This window comes from Vipera berus (assembly GCF_964194415.1).
Source record: "Vipera berus genome assembly, chromosome: 10".
NCBI lineage: Eukaryota > Metazoa > Chordata > Lepidosauria > Squamata > Viperidae > Vipera > Vipera berus.
The window spans coordinates 6,845,803-6,865,443 of NC_138213.1; the positions used below are offsets into that span (position 1 = coordinate 6,845,803).

At 43.4% G+C, this 19,641-nt stretch overlaps 1 protein-coding gene across 1 annotated transcript; it reads right to left on the bottom strand.

The window, feature by feature from the left end:
• Positions 1-1,936: 1,936 nt before the first annotated feature.
• Positions 1,937-10,766, bottom strand: LOC308672607 (borealin-2-like; the record flags this gene model as incomplete). Its single annotated transcript, XM_081335651.1, has 10 exons — positions 1,937-2,052; positions 2,756-2,842; positions 3,544-3,667; positions 4,891-4,998; positions 5,715-5,773; positions 6,117-6,193; positions 6,681-6,741; positions 8,262-8,314; positions 8,911-9,039; positions 10,631-10,766. 10 exons carry the CDS (start codon positions 10,764-10,766, stop codon positions 2,011-2,013), a joined length of 876 nt encoding a protein of 291 aa, XP_081191777.1. The 3' UTR covers positions 1,937-2,010.
• Between the last annotated feature and the right edge of the window lie 8,875 nt (positions 10,767-19,641).

Sequence of the window (19,641 nt, forward strand, 5' to 3'; positions counted from 1 at the left end):
TACGTTTTGTAACAGCTTTCTTTCGGTCAATTCACAGCTGAAGTTAGACCTTGGAGTTTTGAAGCAAATCACTTCCAGTATTGACTAGCTTGAACTGAAGAGAGCTAAAGGAAATCGGCCTAAAGGAAGCAAACGGGCCTCGGCATGTAGCACCAAGGCCCCCATAGGGGCATTATTTTTGTACGAAAGGAGAGGTAATAGCTGTAGCAGGAAGCCTACGTTAAGAAAACCCACCAAAAAGGCATCTCATTTTAGCTTTGCTTCCTCAACATCTCCCGCGTTTCCTTGCATAATCCAGTGTACAGCCCTGTGCAGGAGTAAAGCCACGTTCAAATAAATTCCCGTAGGAACTTGCATGTGATTACAGTTTTGGATTGACAAATTAGGAGGGCAGTTTTCAACATCTCGTTGATTGTAATTCAAATTTGCAAAAAAAAAAAGGCTGCAACGTGTTCACTTGAAATATTTGAAGGAGCATCATTTTCAGTTTTAAAGTTTCCAAACTAAAAAAAACTATGTCCTGTTCTTAAAAAATAAAATTACTTCCTCCTCGGGCTAAAACAATCTAGCCTTTACACAGATAAGCTCAGATCAAGTGTCTCTTGAAAGTGAACAGGTTTTGCAGAGAAATGAGAAAGGATCGTGGGCCAGTATCCTAAAAGTTCATGTAATTTGCAGGGCAAGAGGTGATCGTACTAATATGCTTAAGCTAGGACAACTCGGCTATTGGAATAGCTTTTAAGAAAGCTGTCACAGAAGCCGATATCCCCATTGCAAACATTCCCATACCCCTTGAAAAGCTGTGTGTGACTTGCACAATTGAAGACAAGTGCGTCTGTGTGAGGTCTCGAAGCATAAAATGCTTATAAATGTTTCTATAATGCAAAGTTCTTGAAGGTTCATAGAGGTCAACCATAAACTCTCATCAATTCTTTGCAGTTACTATTGCCTTGTAACCAGAACAAATAGAGGTTTGAGAGGTAATTCAAAGAGTAAACATAGCTGCTGGCCACTATTCCCTTCTACCTCTCCACCCTTCCCTTAGGATCTGAGCTAAAGTGGCCCCAAAAAGTTCTACCCTACGATGTTCCTAAAAACCTAATCATGGACACAAAGTCAACATCAAAAGCCACAGAGACTTAGCAATATACTAATTGCAAGTATTCTATCAAGAGACACTAATTTTCCAGAATTGCATCTACCTTAATTTTGTCTTAAGTTCTCAGAGCAGATACAGATATCAATACCCCACCCCAAAGTATGAGCTTCTATAATATTTCCACCCCCTTCGTGGATGTACCATCTTGGGAAGGGGATTTCTCTTATTTTTACAAGGTATATATCCTATGTGATATATATCTATTATGTTGGTCACAAAACAAGGTTGTAAGCTGAGGACTATAGCATGTCTCTAGCCAACTTTTAAAAACAAGCTAAGGCACTGAATGTACAGTTGGACTATGCAGGTTGATTTCTGATTGTCAGCTATTCTCCTTTGATAAGATCATATTGGGATTTTTCCTGAATTGTTAAGAGCCATTCTCAAAAGTCTAAAAAATGCAGATCTCACTAGATGCGCTACCATTTATTTTTGACCAGGAGAGATATACCTTCACCAAACTTTGTCATACTTATGTTCACTATAAGATTATGCCAAGAATCAGGCAATTTTATAACCTGATTATCAAGGTGACAAATGCTAAACCTAATCAGAACTCTAATGGAAGGTCAGTTTCAAATGTTTCAATAAACTTTTAGCTAAATTCACTAATTACACTTCAGGCATAAATTGAAATCTGGGGAAACGAATGCCAATAATCATTTTACTTTCATTCTCCCACTAAGAATGTTTGCTTCAAATGTCAAGTCACCAAGTGTTTCTAGATGAGAAATATACAAAGTTTATTAAGCAATAAATTCTTAAAACCAATTGTCTGCTGCTTTAAATGTATCAAGGAGTTTCTTCACATGAAGGAAATACAGGAAAAGCTGCCGTCTATTTCTTCAACTTTACTTAACTGTTGCTTTTCCACAAAGGGCCGTCAGCTGGTTCTGAGGAAGGAAAAGGCAATTTCATGTAAGTGTCTCCTTAGAAATCTAAGCATCATTTTGGGGGTTATTCCTGCTTTTTGTGGATTTTTATTTAATGGATTTTACGTGAAGGTAGAATTGATTCCATGTAGTTTTATGTCCAAACAAAATGGAAAGCTGATTGTAGCAAAATGATTATCCTTAATGTCATTTATTTCTAATGAAGGCTACAAGTCTATTCACCCTGGAAAAAAACCTATCCATGTGTCCACTAAGAATCAGTGTTGACTTGATGGCATAGAATTGATCAGTCTTGCAAGTCTCACTTGGATCCACAGCGTGGGTCATTCCAGTTCAATGATTTAATTCCCATTCTAAATAAAAATAGGGAATACCTTATCTCCAAGGGAACAAACGTTTTCCAGTTGGCCAAGTTGAATCCAGCTGCCATTTTGCAAAATTGCCAGTGTTTTATCTATAGCAACCCTTGTGTGAGAGTATCCAATACAAGCTCTCAATGTTATCTTTATACCCTCTGGCTGAAAAAGTTGCCAACTACTTTTCACCAATTGGGAAAGAGAAGGTTCAGACCAGCTCAGAACTGAGCAGAGTCAAGAGCTGGAGAGAAGCTTTCTGAAGAGGGAAACTCCCAAATTCTCAAAAAAAAAATGGATGTGGGAGACAGCTAGCCCATTTCTCAAAATACTTCACTTTCAACACTTACCACCAGGGTGTGGATGTGCTGGACAGTGTCATTATTTAACAGCTGCACATCAATGTTTTGGATGTCGTCACCAGATGAGCAAAGAGTCTGAAACCAGGCAAAAAGAATGTCATTTGGCATGTACCTAGGGGGACTCCTCAACTTTCCTTTAGCAACCAAAGTTATGATGGTGCTAAAAATATATATATCCAGTCCTCACATTTATGATTGTTGCAACATCTAACAGTCACGTGATCAAAATTTAGGCACCTGACAACTAGCATGTATTTTACGATGGTGGCAGCAGCCCATCAAGCGCAGTCAATGTGGGAAGCCAAATTTGCTGAATGACCTGGTTCATTTAACAACTGCGGTAATTCATTTAATGATGGCAGCAAAAAAAAGTGGTAAAATTGGGTATGAGTCCCTTAATGATCACCTCGCTTAGCGACATAAGTCAGTCCCAATTGTCATAACTTGAGGATCATCCACACAGCAAATAATACATCTAGTTTCACATAATTTCTTCCCAATTCATGTTGCTGGATGTTTTGTGGTCTTATTTCCACCCCAGTGACCTCAAAACTCCAGGGCCTTCCCTTAGTAATGCCGATTTTATTCCTAAGCATCTTGAAATAATTGCTACTGATCTGACAGTGAAGCCTGTCTTTTTCACCATCCTATTTCTGTGATGACCAGATTCATGCAGCTTCTTAACACACAATAATTAGATCCCGGAGATGTGTGTATACATAATACCCATCAAGTGAAGCCAGTTCTGCTATAGAAAAAGCCCATAAGAGCCATACCTGCCCATCGCTCAGAGGTATGTTGACAAAAGGAAGGGATCGTTCGGGAGGCATCGAAGAACTGCGAAGACTGGAAGTCTGAGTTCTCTCAGAGTTTCCCGCGGAGAGCGCCCTCTCTGCAAATCTAGCGAGAGAAAATGGGGAGTGGGGGGATAGACAAAAGAGATTGCTTTGAGTCTTTGAAATACTCATCTTCAAAAAAATCAGGCTGGGGGTATCAAAATCAAATGTGTGTACATATATATCCATGCATAGATAGGTAGATGGAGACAGAATTTTAATTTATTGGCTGCCCAACTCTACATATATACAAATGAACTTACACACAAGCAGGTAGACAGCTTCAGAGGTTTTTTTTTAAAAAAAAAATGCATCTCTGTTCCTATTTCCAAGCTATCAGGACACTGCCATCACATCACTTGCTCCCCAAGGTCCCCAGAACAGGCAAGAAGAGGGTCATCTGAACATCCAGAGGGCAACTTTCTCAAGGACCTCTAGAGAACTGCAGCTGGAGAAATGGTCCAGCACCAATCCATTCAGAAGACCCAGGGCGTTTTCCTTTCTTGTACCTTAACAACATAAACATGCCCTGACAATCACTTAAGTTTCTGACATTGCCTTCGTCTTCTCCATGAGTGAAATGGGCTTAGGGCACCCCTACTTCAACTGGTGCCGCACACCTTATATCCATTTTGACAGCATCTAAGGATAGCTTATCAAGGGACGCAGTGGCTCAGTGGGTTAGGATGCTGAGCTTGTCAATCAGATGGTCGGCAGTTTGGCGGGTCGAATCCCGAGTGCCATGTAGCAGAGTGAGCGCCTGTTACTCGTCCTAGCTTCTGCCAACCTAGCAGTTCAAAAGCATGTAAAAATGCAAGTAGAAAAATAGGGACCACCACAGTGGGAAGGTAACAGCGTTCCGTGCGCCTTTGGCGTCTAGTCATGCCGGCCACATGACCACAGAGACGTCCTCGGACAAGCGCTGGCTCTTCGGCTTTGAAACGGAGATGAGCACCGGCCCCTAGAGTCGGAAACGACTAGCACACGTGTGTGGGGGAGCCTTTACCTTTACCTTTAAGGATAGCTTCCAGACACAGATAGTTCCTTAGGCTCATCCTCTTGGTAAGAGGTCGGGCTGCTGCAGTGACTCGAAAGAGAAGCAAAGCAAGCAGGGTAGGGATCCGCAGTGAGAACAATCAGTTTCACGCTGCGGTCATTTTGTGCGTGGAGAACCCTTCAACTCTGGAGGAAAGCTGTAAGCAGACATCCACCTTCTCTGAAGAAGTCCAGTTAGTGGTGTAAGAGGCTCAAGAATCTACCCTTTAAAAAAAACCCAGCAATATTGACCTTTTAGAGCCTGAGCTGGTGAACCTGGGAGTAGATCTTGGCGGCTCGCGCAGAGAAGCTGATCGCTCAGTGGGTCTCATGTTTGGAGTGGAGCACACAGATGCAGACCTGATGGAAGATACCATCTTGAATAATTACACACACACACACAATATTTCTTCCTATAACTGCTCCTATTTACACCCTCCTGCAAACACAACTAAGGTGCAATTGACTAAAACCTAAAATGTTGGGAGAAAAACTATTTTGCACAGTCCTGAGAAACAGCAACTGGCTTTATTCTTTCCTTGGAACCAAAAAAAAAAAAGATTCTTGCAAGCAACCCATAACGGATCCACTTGCTTTTGCAAAAGGAGACCCCAGCCTTCAACTGCTTTAAGACCATTCCAGCTAGGTCAATTTCTAACCGCTTGATGCTTAAAGGTCTTCTCCACTAAAATAAATTAAAAAAGAGTCAGCCTGGGCCTGACATTGCTTATAATACAGACAAGTGCTCCAGGAAAACATTCCAGACCAGAGCAAATTCTGATTATCCATCCACCAGTCTCTTGTCCATATTTTCACTCCTCTGCAGAAAAATCCATTGCACCTTTGGCAGTCAAGCCATGCTGATTCCTTACTGGTTCATTACTGAGATTTTTCCCCATAAGAGGATTCCCCCCACCCGTTTTGGACACCCGATACTGCTAAGCACTCATCCTCACCCCTAGAATATTGCCAAGCGTCTCAGCTATCCAGCTATTTTTTTTATCAATCCCTCCCAGTAGACAAATCACCTTCATTTTTAAGTACAGTATGAATTAAAAGCATTGATCTGTTCTTACCTGCAGAGAATGCCTTTTTTATCTGTGTTGGCAGAAGTCAGTGACTTGGTTTTAAATATCTGCAAAAAAATAAGATATATATATATTATTTGCATAGCATTGAATCCAATGGGGTAATGAAATACAAACCTGGTGTAATAATAATAATAATAACAATAATAACAATAATAACAATAATAACAATAATAACAATAATAACAATAATAACAATAATAACAAGAATAAGAATAAGAATAAGAAGAAGAAGAAGAAGAAGAAGAAGAAGAAGAAGAAGTAGTAGTAGTTGGAAGGGACCATGGAGGTCATCTAGTCCAACCCCCTGCTCAGGCAAAGGTGCCTTCAAACCTGCAAAGAAAACAGGCGGAAGAAAGCAGAAGAGATCATTATCCTTTTCCCACCTACCTTCTGAGATCTTTTCTTGCTCTGAGTCCCCTGATCCTCTTTTGCTTCTTTATACTCCACAATTGTGGTGACTTTAACTGGAAAGGACATTTGGGTCAAGAGTTAGGAGACTAACACTGGGTACAAGTAAGTACATCTGTCTCTGCTTTAGAAATGACATAACAGGACAGTTTAGACCTTAGGGATTCAGTAGCTAATCTTTTTTTTTTTTGACATGCATGGCCCTAATAACCAGCCATTTTTTTCATCACCACAACTATGGTAAAATGGGCTCAAAAGGAACTGGGTGCGCCATCTCAATCCCCCTTTAAAGTAGCCCCTGACATTCCCACAATCTCTAGAACTTCTCAGCAAGTAGAACTTGACCGAGAAGTCAAGAAACTAAGGTCCATTCATCTGGTAGGTGTCCAAGCTCTAGAAGCTAGAATCAAGCAGACTTTGATGCCTTCCAGATGTCTTGAGACACCATTACTCCCTTCAGCTCCAAAAAGGGTCAGTACAGAAGAACTTGGGAAGAGTAGAGAAAAGTTTCTTTTGTATCCGGAGGAGCACTTTCAGATTTACCTCGCTTGCTGTTTTTCCTTATTAATCTGGGACTCTGCAGGTTTCCAAAGCCACAGTTGCTCTTTAGAGACGTTGGGGAGAAAAGGGTAAAAATTAAGACTAGCATCCTAGAGATCCCTTCTTCCAGATTAGGCACAAATCATCCATTTCTAGCTATATAAAATAATCAGATGTCATGGTTCTGGCAGATGAAACTCTTTAAAGAACTTCGAGGCATTAAAGAATCTTTATTCAAGTAGCATCGCATCGGCACTTACATGGTTGAAGGCAAAATCTGAATTCCCCTCCCCTGAGCACATAGTATCAAAGCACAATTCCCTCCTCTGATTAACAGTCATAAATCACATTCTCCAATTACTTTGAAATGCAGGCTTTCCCTCCAGTCCTCCAACCCAATTCTTTTCATCTCTTATTTCAATAACCTTAGTTCCCACACTGTTACAATATTGTTATGTCTAACCAACTCCCATACACATTCCTCCTCTTCCCCCCAGTACCATCTAATTCTAAGAGTAAAACATAAGAAGAAAAATGGTTGCATCTCCATATGTTGTCAAGGCAAAAACATCTGATGTTAGCAGCATTGACATCAGAAATAAGGTTTCGGGATCCCTGCTAATAGTTCTATGGCTGCAAGAAATCCCAACAGGTATAGATGTTATCCATGACCCCCTTGTGTGGACATTTCAGAGACATTTCCTCACCAGACTCCACTCCATGCCTCCAACAGGCGCAGAGCTTCTAATGTTCTGGAAAAGTTCTTAAAAATTGAGGAAGCTATTCAGAGATGCATCTGCCTTGAAAGTACAAGAAGTCCTTGACTTACGACTCCAACTGAGCCCAACATTTCCGTTACTAAGCAAGACAGTGAGTTTTGCTCCTTTTTTGGGGGGGGCACGGTTAAATGAATCACTCCAGTTGTTAAGAAAGTATCATGGTTCTTAAGTGAAATCTGGCTTCCCCATTGACTTTCCTTGTCAGAAGTTCAAAAAAGGGGATCCCGTGACCCCAGGACGCTGCAACCGTCATAAATATGAGCCAGTTGGCAACCGTCCAAATTTTGATCACGTGACCATGGGGGGGATGCTGTAACGGTCCTATGAAAAACAGTCACAAGTCCGTTTTTTTCAGTGCCTTTGTAACTTCAAGCTGTCCCTAAATGGTTAGAATTCGAGGACAACCTGTAGTCCAACTTGAACTGAGTAGCACAATCTCACATCCGAAGCTGACCACGGAAATCTCATTGTCCATCGTGCATTATGTTTCAAATCCTTACAGCAATTTTACACCATATTTTATAAAATGCCAAATTTCAATTCCACAGGAGTTATGAGTCCTGGATTTTGGGCCCCTTCTGTAAGTTAGCCCATTGGAGGTAGCTTGGTTCAAAAATTGTTCCATGATGCACTGTTTCATCCAGTTAAAGATTACAGGCAAGAGAGCTTTAATAGTATATAAACAGAAGAACTAATTCCATCCCCATCAGCCTATCAGAGATCTCCCTATTGGTATAGATATAACATACTATTCCCATTCAATGTTTTAATATACTTGGATACAATGGACTCTGCAGATACTTACTTTCTCCAGAGTGGCAACAGCTGTTGCTGCAGCTGCATCTTCCTCTTTCAGATCTGAAAGACAAGAGATTAAACCAAGTGACTTGCATCCTCCAGTTCAGAAATATCTGGAGCCGAATCACAATTCTCAGGATCTGCATCCAAGCAGGCCAGTAACAGCAAAGATTGCTAGAAGTTGGAATTTAGCAACTTCTGGAGATGCAGCCATATTTAGCTGGTTTTAGCTTGATCTCAAAAAGTTAAGCAGGGATAGTAAATTTTGGGGCTAGAGTTAAGAATGGGAAATCAAAAGACTTCCAGGAAGAAAACAGTGACAATGTCCCATCCATTATAAAAAAAAAAAGTTGGACAAGTCCATGGACAAGTTCAGGTAGACCTTCAACCATGGAAAGTCTCTGGCTGGCGTTCACCAGTCACTCTCTCTCTCTGTGGGCCAGGGTGAAAAGAGTACACCGTCTTGAGGTATGGGGGGAAAGAGTTCCCTTCCTCTTATGCCACTTTGTCTGAATCCATAGATATGGAAGGGTTGTCAGGAAGACCAACACCAAAGTAGGGTCTGCAAGCTTACAAGTCAAACCCTGCTGTGGAGAAGAAAAACCTGGGCTAGGAGAAGGGAGAAACAAGGTGGGCAGCATGGCCCAAGAGCTCACCCAATAAGTCTTTCCTCTTCATTTTTCTCATGGCTGGGGGCAGAGCCAGCAGCTCCACCCTGAAGGCTTGCTCAGCCATCTGGAGAAGTGAAGCCAGCTCTTTCTTCATCTCTTGTACGTGTTCCTTTGCTTGAAAAAGAGAAGCAGGTATCAACAGAAGAGAATACCGTATATCTGGGGTGTCCAACCTTGGCAACTGAAAGACCTGTTGTTGTGATTCAGGGTCAGCCTGTGGGTTCGGCAGCTGGGTCGGACGATTGAGAGGAGGAGGAGGGGGGTGTTGGAGAGCTTGCAGAAAACAGCCCTGAGGCTCCGCAGAGCCCTCAGCCAGGCCCCTCCCATCTGGTTAGGAGGCAGACCCAGCTGTGTGAGCCTGACAGCGTGGATGAAGATGACCCACAGCTGGCCCTGTTCAAGGACGCCCGACGCAGGAGGCAGTCAAGCAGGAGTAAACAGAGGAAGGCAATGGGACACCTCGGAAGGAGGTCAGAGAGAAGCCACGCCTTGAACTGTTTAAAAGGGGAATGTGTGGGAGGGCTGGTTTGCTGAAGGCAACCGTTTGTATAGCTCCTGTTTCATGGTTCGTGTTTCTGTTTTGCTCTGTTTTATGTCAATAAATTTGGCAGGCTTAGTTCCAGCCTCTTGCCGGTTTGTAAAGGGGTTGTCCCTGCCTTTTCTGCAAGGCCGGTAGTAGGCTGGTACAGAACACCTGTGGACTTCAACTCCCAAAATTCCCCAGCCAGCCATGCTGGAAGTTGAAGTCCACAAGTCTTCAGGTTGCCAAGGTTGGACCACCCCTTCTCGATATGTAGCTCAGGGTTGAACTTGTGAAGTCCTTGATGCTCTCCGAACTTGGGTTATTTGCTTGCAGATGGTTTGTTACCCAAGATGAAAACCGCCAAGCTCAGAGAGCACCAAGGACTCCAACAGAGAAGCAAGGGGTGAAAAGAGTGTCAACCTTTTCTCCAAAGTAGTTGGGGGAATTGATGGGGAAGATGGCAGGGAGAATATGAAACATGGCTTGCTTAACCCTGGTTTGCAAACAAGGTTCATGCAAAATGCAAACCCAAAGCTAGCCAGATTATGCTCAGCCAATTGACACCCAGAACAACTTGCACCATCAATGAAGGGTTACTGAATAAACCACAATGGGCAAGGCTCTCCCCCAAGGATAATCCATAAATACCACTACTAATCACAGGGATGAAGTTCTCACACGGTGTGAAGCCCAAACCAACTATAGCGTCTTGTAGTTTAGCATGAGGATATCACACCGTCTCCTAACTTCTCCTGCCAACTTATGGGATGTTGGACTCTTGAATCCCAGGTCTCAGCATAATGGTTCTTGTAGTCAAACAGAACGTCTGAAGATCATGGTTGGGGAAAGATGGAAGAACACCCACCCACCCCTTCAGGGAGACAAACGTGTGAATGAATGAATGACCACAACGGGTTGCGCCCCTTTTTTATTATTATTAAAGAGTTTTACAAAAAAAATTTTTACAATGCATATCCCCAAAACCCACCCGCCCCAAACCACCCCCCTTTCCCCCCCCCCACTTCCCAGAGCTGAATACAGGGTCATAGATACAATAATCATAGTCTAACTAAAATTATCCATTATAAAATTAACCAAATTCAGAATGTGCTTTAACTCCCCTTTAACATTGATACATTCAAATTATTCAAAACATAAGCCCCTTTCTGGAAGCCTCCTCACCTTGGTGGTCGAAATCCTGCAGAAAGAGGCTGATCCGCTGGTGCTTTTGCTCTTTGCTCAAGACGTTCCGATCCGGGTCGACTCCGGAGTCGGCGCTGCGCTTCTTGGCGTCTTCCATCGGCTTCGAGAGCGCCATGGAGAAGGACCGTGCCCGGCTGAACCACCTCCGAGCCCGCGGGATGATGCCTCTCCAAAAGGAACGCAGGTGCTGGTGGGGATGGTGGTGGGGGGATATTTATAGTCCCGCCCCTTTGGTAGACACGCCCCCTAGGAACCATGGGGCGGGGGCGGGGGGGGAAGGTAATAGGGGCGATTCCCAGCTGGGCTGCCGGGATCGCTTTGGGGGCGTGGAAGCAACAGAGATTCAGGTGGGCTGGATCTTTGTTGAAAAAGTTTTGGGTTGTTTTTTTTTTTTTTTTTGCAAAGATGGGCTGGGGGCAGATCTGCACCTGCTAATTCGGGGTCAACCACCAAAGGAGACCAGGCTGGGGAGGCAATGGGGCTATATTCCCATTCTACACCACCACCCCACCCCACCACCCAAAACCTTGAAGGTCTGAACTGGAGTCAGGCTGAGTTCCAGTTGTGCATCTGTATGTAATGCTTTAAACCTGGTTACTGTGTTCTGTCTGGGTTTGCAGCCTGTAGGGCCAGAAGGTGATGCAACTGGCTGGCTTTGCAAAGGACCTAAACCAGGGATAGGCAACTGTTTGGTTCGAATTGACGAGGACTCAGAGTGGTTAACACTAAACGAGTTTATTGAATACACAAAGTCAACTGTCAACTGTCAAATGTTGCAACCTTTTATAGAGAAAGCGTTTGAACTGTAACCAATAGAAACAGTCTCTTTTCCCGCTCCTTGGTTGTGGCGTCCAATGAGTGCACCTTATTTTCCCACTTTAAACCTTGCAAAGCTGCACTGTGTTTGCAATCTCTTCCATGGCTTATTGCTAACTATTTACATACACAACACCCCTTACCCCCCAGTTGGTGTCATTTCTTTACAAAATCCATTAGGTATTTTGGTGGCCTATGTATTCTGGACGGGTATCTGTTACTTTGGCTATTAGGGACACTTCTTCCTGGTTGACTGCTTGGCTGCTGGTTACTACTAGACCTGGGCTCTGGGTTACTGGCTTCAGATGTACTGTCTTGTGTATTAGGTTGTGTTTGGGATTCATTGGTCACTGGCCTACTTCGCAGGGGTATTCCCCAATCAATTGGACTGAATTGTTGTTGTTGGGCATCAGAGAATGTGTCATCTTGCCCAACCTCTACACCGCTTCCTGGCCTACTGTTGTCTGTACTGTTTCCCCTTACTGAGCTTTGGTCCCCCGCTTCAAATGTTCTGTTAGGAATGTCTAATTCAATGTTTGGTTGGAGTCTGTCAGGGTGTAATCTGTCCAACTTGGTCGATATTTTCCTGCCCCACCTCATTTCAGCTGGACTTTTCCCTGTAGCCGAACAAGGGGTTGTGTGTTGAGCCAACAAGAACTCAGCTAGTCTCTGATGCCAGTCACCTCGAATGATTCTTTTAAGCGCGTCCTTCGTGGTCCTCACATTCCTTTCAGCCAATCCGTTGGTGGAGGGGTGGAAGGGTGCAGAAGTCTTGTGCTTAATCGAGTTGGCCTTGAGGAAATCCTGAAATTCAATAGATGTGAATTGTGGCCCATTATCAGACACTATTAAATCTGGCAACCCATGAGTGGCAAAGAGGCCCCTTAATGCCTGTATTGTTCTGCCTGCCGTTACTGAACTGACCGGTACTACTTCTAGCCATCTAGAGTAGCTGTCGACCACTACAAGGAACGTTAACCCCTGGAAAGGTCCAGCGAAATCAATATGAATCCTGGACCAAGGATTCCTAGCTAGCTCCCATTTATGTGTGCGGATGTGTTGTTGTTCAGGCCTGGAACGTTGGCACAGATGGCAATTGGCAACGCATTCCTCAATGTCGTGGTCCAATCCTGGCCACCACAAGTGACTCCTAGCCAGGGCCTTCATCCTTACTATTCCGGGGTGTCCCTCATGCAATTCAAATAGAATAGCTGATTTGTGGATTTCCGGAATTACTACACGAGTTCCCCAGAGTAAGCAACCCATATGAACTGATAGTTCATCTTTCCTTCTGAAAAATGGACTGTATTTTACGTCCGGGTTGGCGTTGGGCCAACCGCTCATGACCCAGGCCATTACTCTCCTTAAGATGAGGTCCTTATTGGTTGCCTCAGCTATGTCTTTAGCAGTTAGGGGCAAATCAGGAATATCTTGTAGGGACATTACTTGTCCCACTGGGGCAGGGTCCTCCTCTGTTGCGCTAAGGGGCAATCTGCTAAGAGCGTCTGCATGACCCATGTCCTTACCAGGTCGGTATTGGAGGGAAAATGAATATGCTGAGAGGAAAATGGACCATCTCAGCATCCTGGGAGACATAATTTGGGGAGTCTGTTTATCTGTGGTAAACAGTCCCAGCAGGGGTTTGTGGTCAGTCAGTATTGTAAAGTTCCTGCCGTACAGGTAGTCGTGGAACTTTTTAACTCCTGCCACTATGGCTAAAGCTTCCCTGTCAATTTGAGCATAGTTCCGCTCTGCCTTGGTTAGTGTGCGGGAGTAGTAAGCAATGGGTCTTTGCATTCCCTGGGCGTCTAAATGGCTGATTACTGCCCCAACGCCATAAGGCGAAGCATCGCACGCCAGGTAGATTGGTCTATTTTCTATAAAGTGGGTTACAGTTGAACTACTGGAAAGGATGTCTTTTAAGGTCTGGAAACTCGCTTGGTGCTTGTCTTGCCAATGCCAAGGGGTCTTCTTATCTAAAAGCCTGTGCAGAGGTTCTGCAATGGCAGCCTTATGTGGCACAAAAGTGTGATAAAAATTTACCAAGCCTAGGAAGGCCTGTAGCTCCACCTTGTTCCTTGGTTCAGGAGCCCCTTTTATTGCTTTAATTTTTTCAGGGGTAGGATGGACTCCACTTTTGTCAATCCTGAACCCCAAAAAATCAGTGGATTTAACCCCTATGCTACATTTTTCCTTTTTTAATTTTAATCCAGCCTTTCTAAATCTGCCCAGTACCTGTTCCAGCCGCTCTACTAACATTCCTTCATCTTTTCCAGCTATTAGGACATCATCAAAGTAAGGGCATACTCCAGGTATGCCCTTTAAGGTCCTCTCCATCACTTCTTGGAAGATGCCTGGAGCTGCTGCAATTCCAAATTGCAGTCTGTGGACTCGGAACGCCCCCTTGTGGGTAACAATTGTCTGTGCCTCTGCAGCCTCCTTGGAAACAGTCAACTGTAAGTACGCATGCGCCAAGTCGAGCTTGGCGAAGATGGCGGCGTCCTGGATCGTGGCGAGGACCTGCTTCACCGTCGGGACCGGGTAAGCATGCTTTTTCATTCCAATGTTGAGGGTGGCCTTGTAGTCGGCGCAGATTCTCACATCCCCATTGGGTTTGAGGGGTGTGACAATCGGCGTCTCCCACAAACCGCCCTCAACAGGTTCTAAAACTCCGAGGCCTACAAGCCGGTCGAGCTCGGCCTCGATTTTTTCTTTTAAGGCAAAAGGTACCCTCCGGGCCTTTAGCCTGATTGGATTTACTGAGGGGTCTAGGTTAAAATTAATGGGGGGCCCTTTGTACTTGCCTAGAGATCCATCGAATACGTCTGCAAATTCTTTGCAGACGGATTCGAGGGTCTTATTTCTAATCACAGAATTTATTCCCCCAATCCAAATTCCCAGGGCAGGAAACCAATTAAGCCCTATTAAGCTGGTCCTATTCCCCTCCGTAACTATCAAATCTAAGACCCCCTTAAACCCCTTAAAGTTTACTCTAAGGCTGGTCTTCCCTTTTACGATTATTGGACTTTTTTGGAAGTCCATTAATTGAATATTTGTTGGACTAAGTGGAATTCTTTTTCCGCTTAGTTGTTCGATTTTCTCAAGGGTTTCAGTGGAAATTATCGACACTGAAGCCCCTGAGTCGATTTCCATTCTGCAAGGGACCCCTTGCAGAAGGACTGTGATTTTTAATTTTCCGTCCGGAAAATTGTGACCCCTTCCCCGCTGTCTCCGATTGACTCGGGCCACCTCCCTTAGGTTTGGAATTTTCACCCGGGTTTTAGGGGTCTCCTTGCCACTGGCTTTGGGGGTTACCTTACCCTCTGGCCACACATCGACTTCATTCAGACGGGTGTCCCGAACGCGGTTTCTGCAGATGGCCTGGATGTGGCCGGTCTTGCCGCAAGCCCTGCACTTGGCGGTACGGAATCGGCAGGAAGCGCGGGGATGGTTGCCGCCGCAGCTGCCACATCGGTTCTGAGTTTCGTTGTCGCGCGGTCTGGTTGCTGTGTCCCGCCACGGTCGTTGTGCCCCTGTCGGTGGTCTTTGCGGTGTTGCGGGTTGTTGCCGGCGGCCAGGTTCAGGCCCCTCGCTTCTGAGTTGTCTTGGTGCCATCTTTCCGAATCGCCTGGAGACTTCGGCAATCTCTTCCTCCCACTGCTGATCCACCTCCCCGCAGTCCACATAGCCCTCTTGGTTAATTTCGGGCGCTGCCGCCATGCTACTGCGGGGGGGGTCGCGATACCCGGTTGACTCATACGTTAGGAGTTCGTCTAGCACTTCCTGTAAATCGCCGGTAGGTTTGGCGATTATTCTATTTTGTAATTGTTCATCGCGTAAGCCCAGCACGACTCTGTCCCGAATTCTAATTTCTAAATTATCGTATTTGCAACACACTGCGGCTTCCCTGACGGCAGCGACGAATTTCTGTATGGACTCCCCCGGTCTCTGATTTCTCTTTTCAAAGATGCGCCGCCAAAAGAGTTCGGACCTTCGGGGAGTAAAGTGAACTTTTAATTTTGCGAGGAGGTCGGCATAGGGCACGCTGGAGACTGGTTGTGGCTGGCACAGCCCGACAGCAACTCTGTAGACCGGTGTGCCGCAGATTGTCAAAAGTGCCGCCGCTTTTTTCCGGTCGTCAGTGATTCCGTTCACTAACAGGAATCCTTCGACCTGACCGATGTATTCTTCCCAATCTTCGGGGAAGTTAGGGTCGAATTCCTTCAGTGACCCGATTTGCGCCATTCGGAGAATTTTTCCCTATTCTGCCGCGGCCACTCGGTTGACTGTGACTCGCTCTGAATTTGCCGCCTTCACGACAATTCTTCCTAATCTCTGGTCTTCTGTCAATCCCACCTTCGTCGCCAGTTGTTTGGTTCGAATTGACGAGGACTCAGAGTGGTTAACACTAAACGAGTTTATTGAATACACAAAGTCAACTGTCAACTGTCAAATGTTGCAACCTTTTATAGAGAAAGCGTTTGAACTGTAACCAATAGAAACAGTCTCTTTTCCCGCTCCTTGGTTGTGGCGTCCAATGAGTGCACCTTATTTTCCCGCTTTAAACCTTGCAAAGCTGCACTGTGTTTGCAATCTCTTCCATGGCTTATTGCTAACTATTTACATACACAACAGCAACCACGGCTCTTTTATGACTCATGGACTTCAACTCCCAGAATTCCTGAGTCAGCCTACCCCTGACCTAAACCTACTGGGAATGAAAGCCGATCAAGGTTCAGAGTAACCAAGATTTAACAGGTAGAGAGAGATTCATATAGCTTTTGCATCTCAGTTGGAGTGGCAAACAGCCAGCTGACTATGGTTTCCTGGATTCAGTGCCTGGTTCAGATAACACGCATGCATGATAAGTGAACTGTTGTTTGGATTTGACCAGCACTCTGGGGGCCCCCAACAGCCAACCACATTTATATTAGGGTGCTGAATTAACTCGGTTATCCTTTTTTTTTGCCTCAATGCAAGCCTGACCATGGGGAGTTGGAAAATGGACTACTATGAGCCCAATCATGGTTAAGCACTGCATTGGTTGTGATGTGTGAACCAGGGTACCCTACATCAAATTATTAAATGACTTCCACAGTTCATAATAGTTTTTATTAGTAAAAAATTAAAATTCACTCAAGAACAGGATGAAGAACACCAGAAGGCAGGAAAAACAAACCCATAGCCAAACATTGCAATGTTAGCTTGCCTTGGTAATCAATTCTTGACATAAAAAATGAAATGAGCTCCTACATTTTAATTATTTTGAAACCATACGAGGATCATATCCATCAAGGCTTGGAAGCAGATCAGAGAAAATGACCGTCACTAGCCAAGGACAATTAAGTGGCATGTTAATTTCCTTGCAGTAATGACCAATGTGATAAATCAGCCTTAACAATGATTATATTATGCACCATGCTCAGAGATGTTATAAACTCAAAAATATCAGAAATCCAAAGGCATCATAAAATACCATTTCTGAGTCACAAGGAAAGCTAGAAGTTGGTGTTTTTACAGTTAAGAGTAAATCAAAAGTATCACCTTCCATTTTTAAAAAGTGCAAAGAGGAGCAGTGGGCTAATGCCTCCTTAAGTAACACCAGCTGCCTGCAATTAGTGCAGGTTCGCATCCCACCAGGCTCAAGGTTGACTAATCACAGGGATGAAGTTCTCACACGGTGTGAAGCCCAAACCAACTATAGCGTCTTGTAGTTTAGCATGAGGTTGATTCAGCCTTCCATCCTTCCAAGGTAGGTAAAATGAGGACCCAGATTGTTGGGGGCAATAAGCTGACTTTGTAATAATGCCGCTTGGGGGGGGGGGAGAAAGCCCTAATAAGCAGGCATATACATAGAATGAAGGCTATTGCTAAGCACACTGATTTGTGCTTAGAGTGTAAGCCGCCCTGAGTCTTCGGAGAAGGGCGGGATATAAATGGGATTTTTTAAAAAAAATCAAAGTCTCTCTGTAAAAGCATTAGTTAGAAACATGTAAACTTGACGTAATTTTCAGTAGCATTAAAAAGTGACCACAAGAGAAAAACAAAGGACTACACATGCTCACTTCCCATCCATACGATCTGAAAATGTTTACTTACAAAAATATTTTTAATTGCAACTGCTCCGGATGAAGCATTAATATTCTCTTGCATTGGTTAACTACATGCATGTAGTGCATGACAGATCTGTGGGGGAAATTGCCACGTCTTTCAGAACTGCTATCACCCTCCTACAAATTGATGTCCTCAACAAAATACCAAATATGATTTAAGAGGCAGCCAATTGTAATTTATAATATAATCTAAGGAAGTCAGTTCAGAATTCAACGAAACTTACACCCAACCAAGCATATCATTAAGAAAACAGTGGTCAAGTAATTTCCAACAGAAGAGACGTTTGGTATGAAAGTTTGGGAAACTGGCTCAGCTACTCAAAATGACATATAATCTTGGTAATTAAGAAACCTTTTGAGTATTGATGGTACATTTTTGATATAATTCGTAACAACTCGACTAACATGACAAAGTTCAATATAAGAGATCTTCAGATGCATTGAACCCATAATTCCCATTGTATCTGAAGAACATTAGGCGGGCAGCAATTCTAAATCTTATTTTATGATACCCAAGTATAAGAGAAGTTTTAAAGGTTGAGAAGGGGTATTTCAAAATACACCTAATGGATATTTCAGTCTTATCTGGCAAAGAGCCATTAGCCCTTTGGTGAAGCAATCTGGGAAAAAGAAGAGAATTTTTCTTCTGGAATTCAGCCCGATTAATGAAATTCCATATGAATTTTTCCTTCTACTGTATGGTGGAATCTTGTTATTGGAGGCTTGACACCAAGGATCAAAGTAAGCAAGTGACATCCCATTTAGATATGTGAGAAACATTTCTTTTGCTATCCTGTTCTGTTATTTATGTTTTCATGTACATGGATCAGTCTTCCAACATCAAACAACATTTACCCAATTAAGAAATTTGAGTGAATAGCTTCTGAACAGTTGAAATTCGAGAAGCAGGAACACAGTTTGAAGCAGACTAAGTTCCCAACCAAGTCCCAGTTCAATAACAATTTAAATTTAAGTCACAGTCCTGAAGGAATCTGAATATTCAGGGAGGCAACATCAAATTGGACCCTTTCCTATTGTTCAGTCTTCTCTAGGTTGGCCCCTTTAAGATTATTCAAGGGCAATCAGAGACCCTTTCATGAAGAACAGTGATCAAGAAAACCAAAAGTTTTTATGAGCAAACGTTCCTCTGTCATCATCAACTTTTGTTTACTATGCAAAGATGTAATCCAACATCCCAATAATGTCTTCTTTTGTTTTGGACACTTTATCCAAAGTAACCATTTATTTTCCAAAATGTTCCTACTCAGATTTCTGCAACCGAGTTGCTCCCTGCTTCCCAATTTATTAAGACCAGCACTCATGATAGCCAAAGGAAGCTTAAACTCAATATTTCTAGCTTGGAAACAGCTGGCTAAAATTAAGAAGGAGTTTAAGTATTGTTATAATTCCTTAAGTCTCTTTCTAGCTCCCCTCCTTTTACTTATTTTTCAGCCAGGCTTGTAAACAGATGAAGTGACTGTTCTTCTTATCAAAGATAAATGTTGTATTTTGCATGTTGAGGCAGCTTCACCAGAAATTCAAAAGGCACTGAATTCATTCTGATTGTCAGAACAAGATCTTGAGCCCCTTCTTTTGATCCCGAAACAGGAGATTTTAATAGTTTTATTTGCAAAAAAAAAAATCTGGGTTCATCTCCCTTAGATAGGCTCATCAGAAGAGTTCCAAATAATTTCATCTGTGGTTTTAGCTGACCTGTACAACTGTAGTTTTCTAAATTGGTTTGGTAGGAAAGGATATTGTGATATCTTTTTTTTTTAAAAGAAAAGCATAAAGAATGTTTATCGGCACCAAGGCAATCAAGTTTTACTTTCATACTCAGGGACTGAGGCAATTTTTGTGACATCTCAATTTGCAACCAATGACTGCATTAATAATTCTTTTAATGCATTTCCCCTATCTTATTTCTGTAGGTTTGTTCCCGTATTTTACTAGTCTTTTCTATCAAACTGAAGCTCCAATAATTGTAATTCTATCATGAATTTGATGAAAAAAGACCGCCCCCTCTGAAAAGCATATTTTCCCGTCGCAGCTTGAATACAC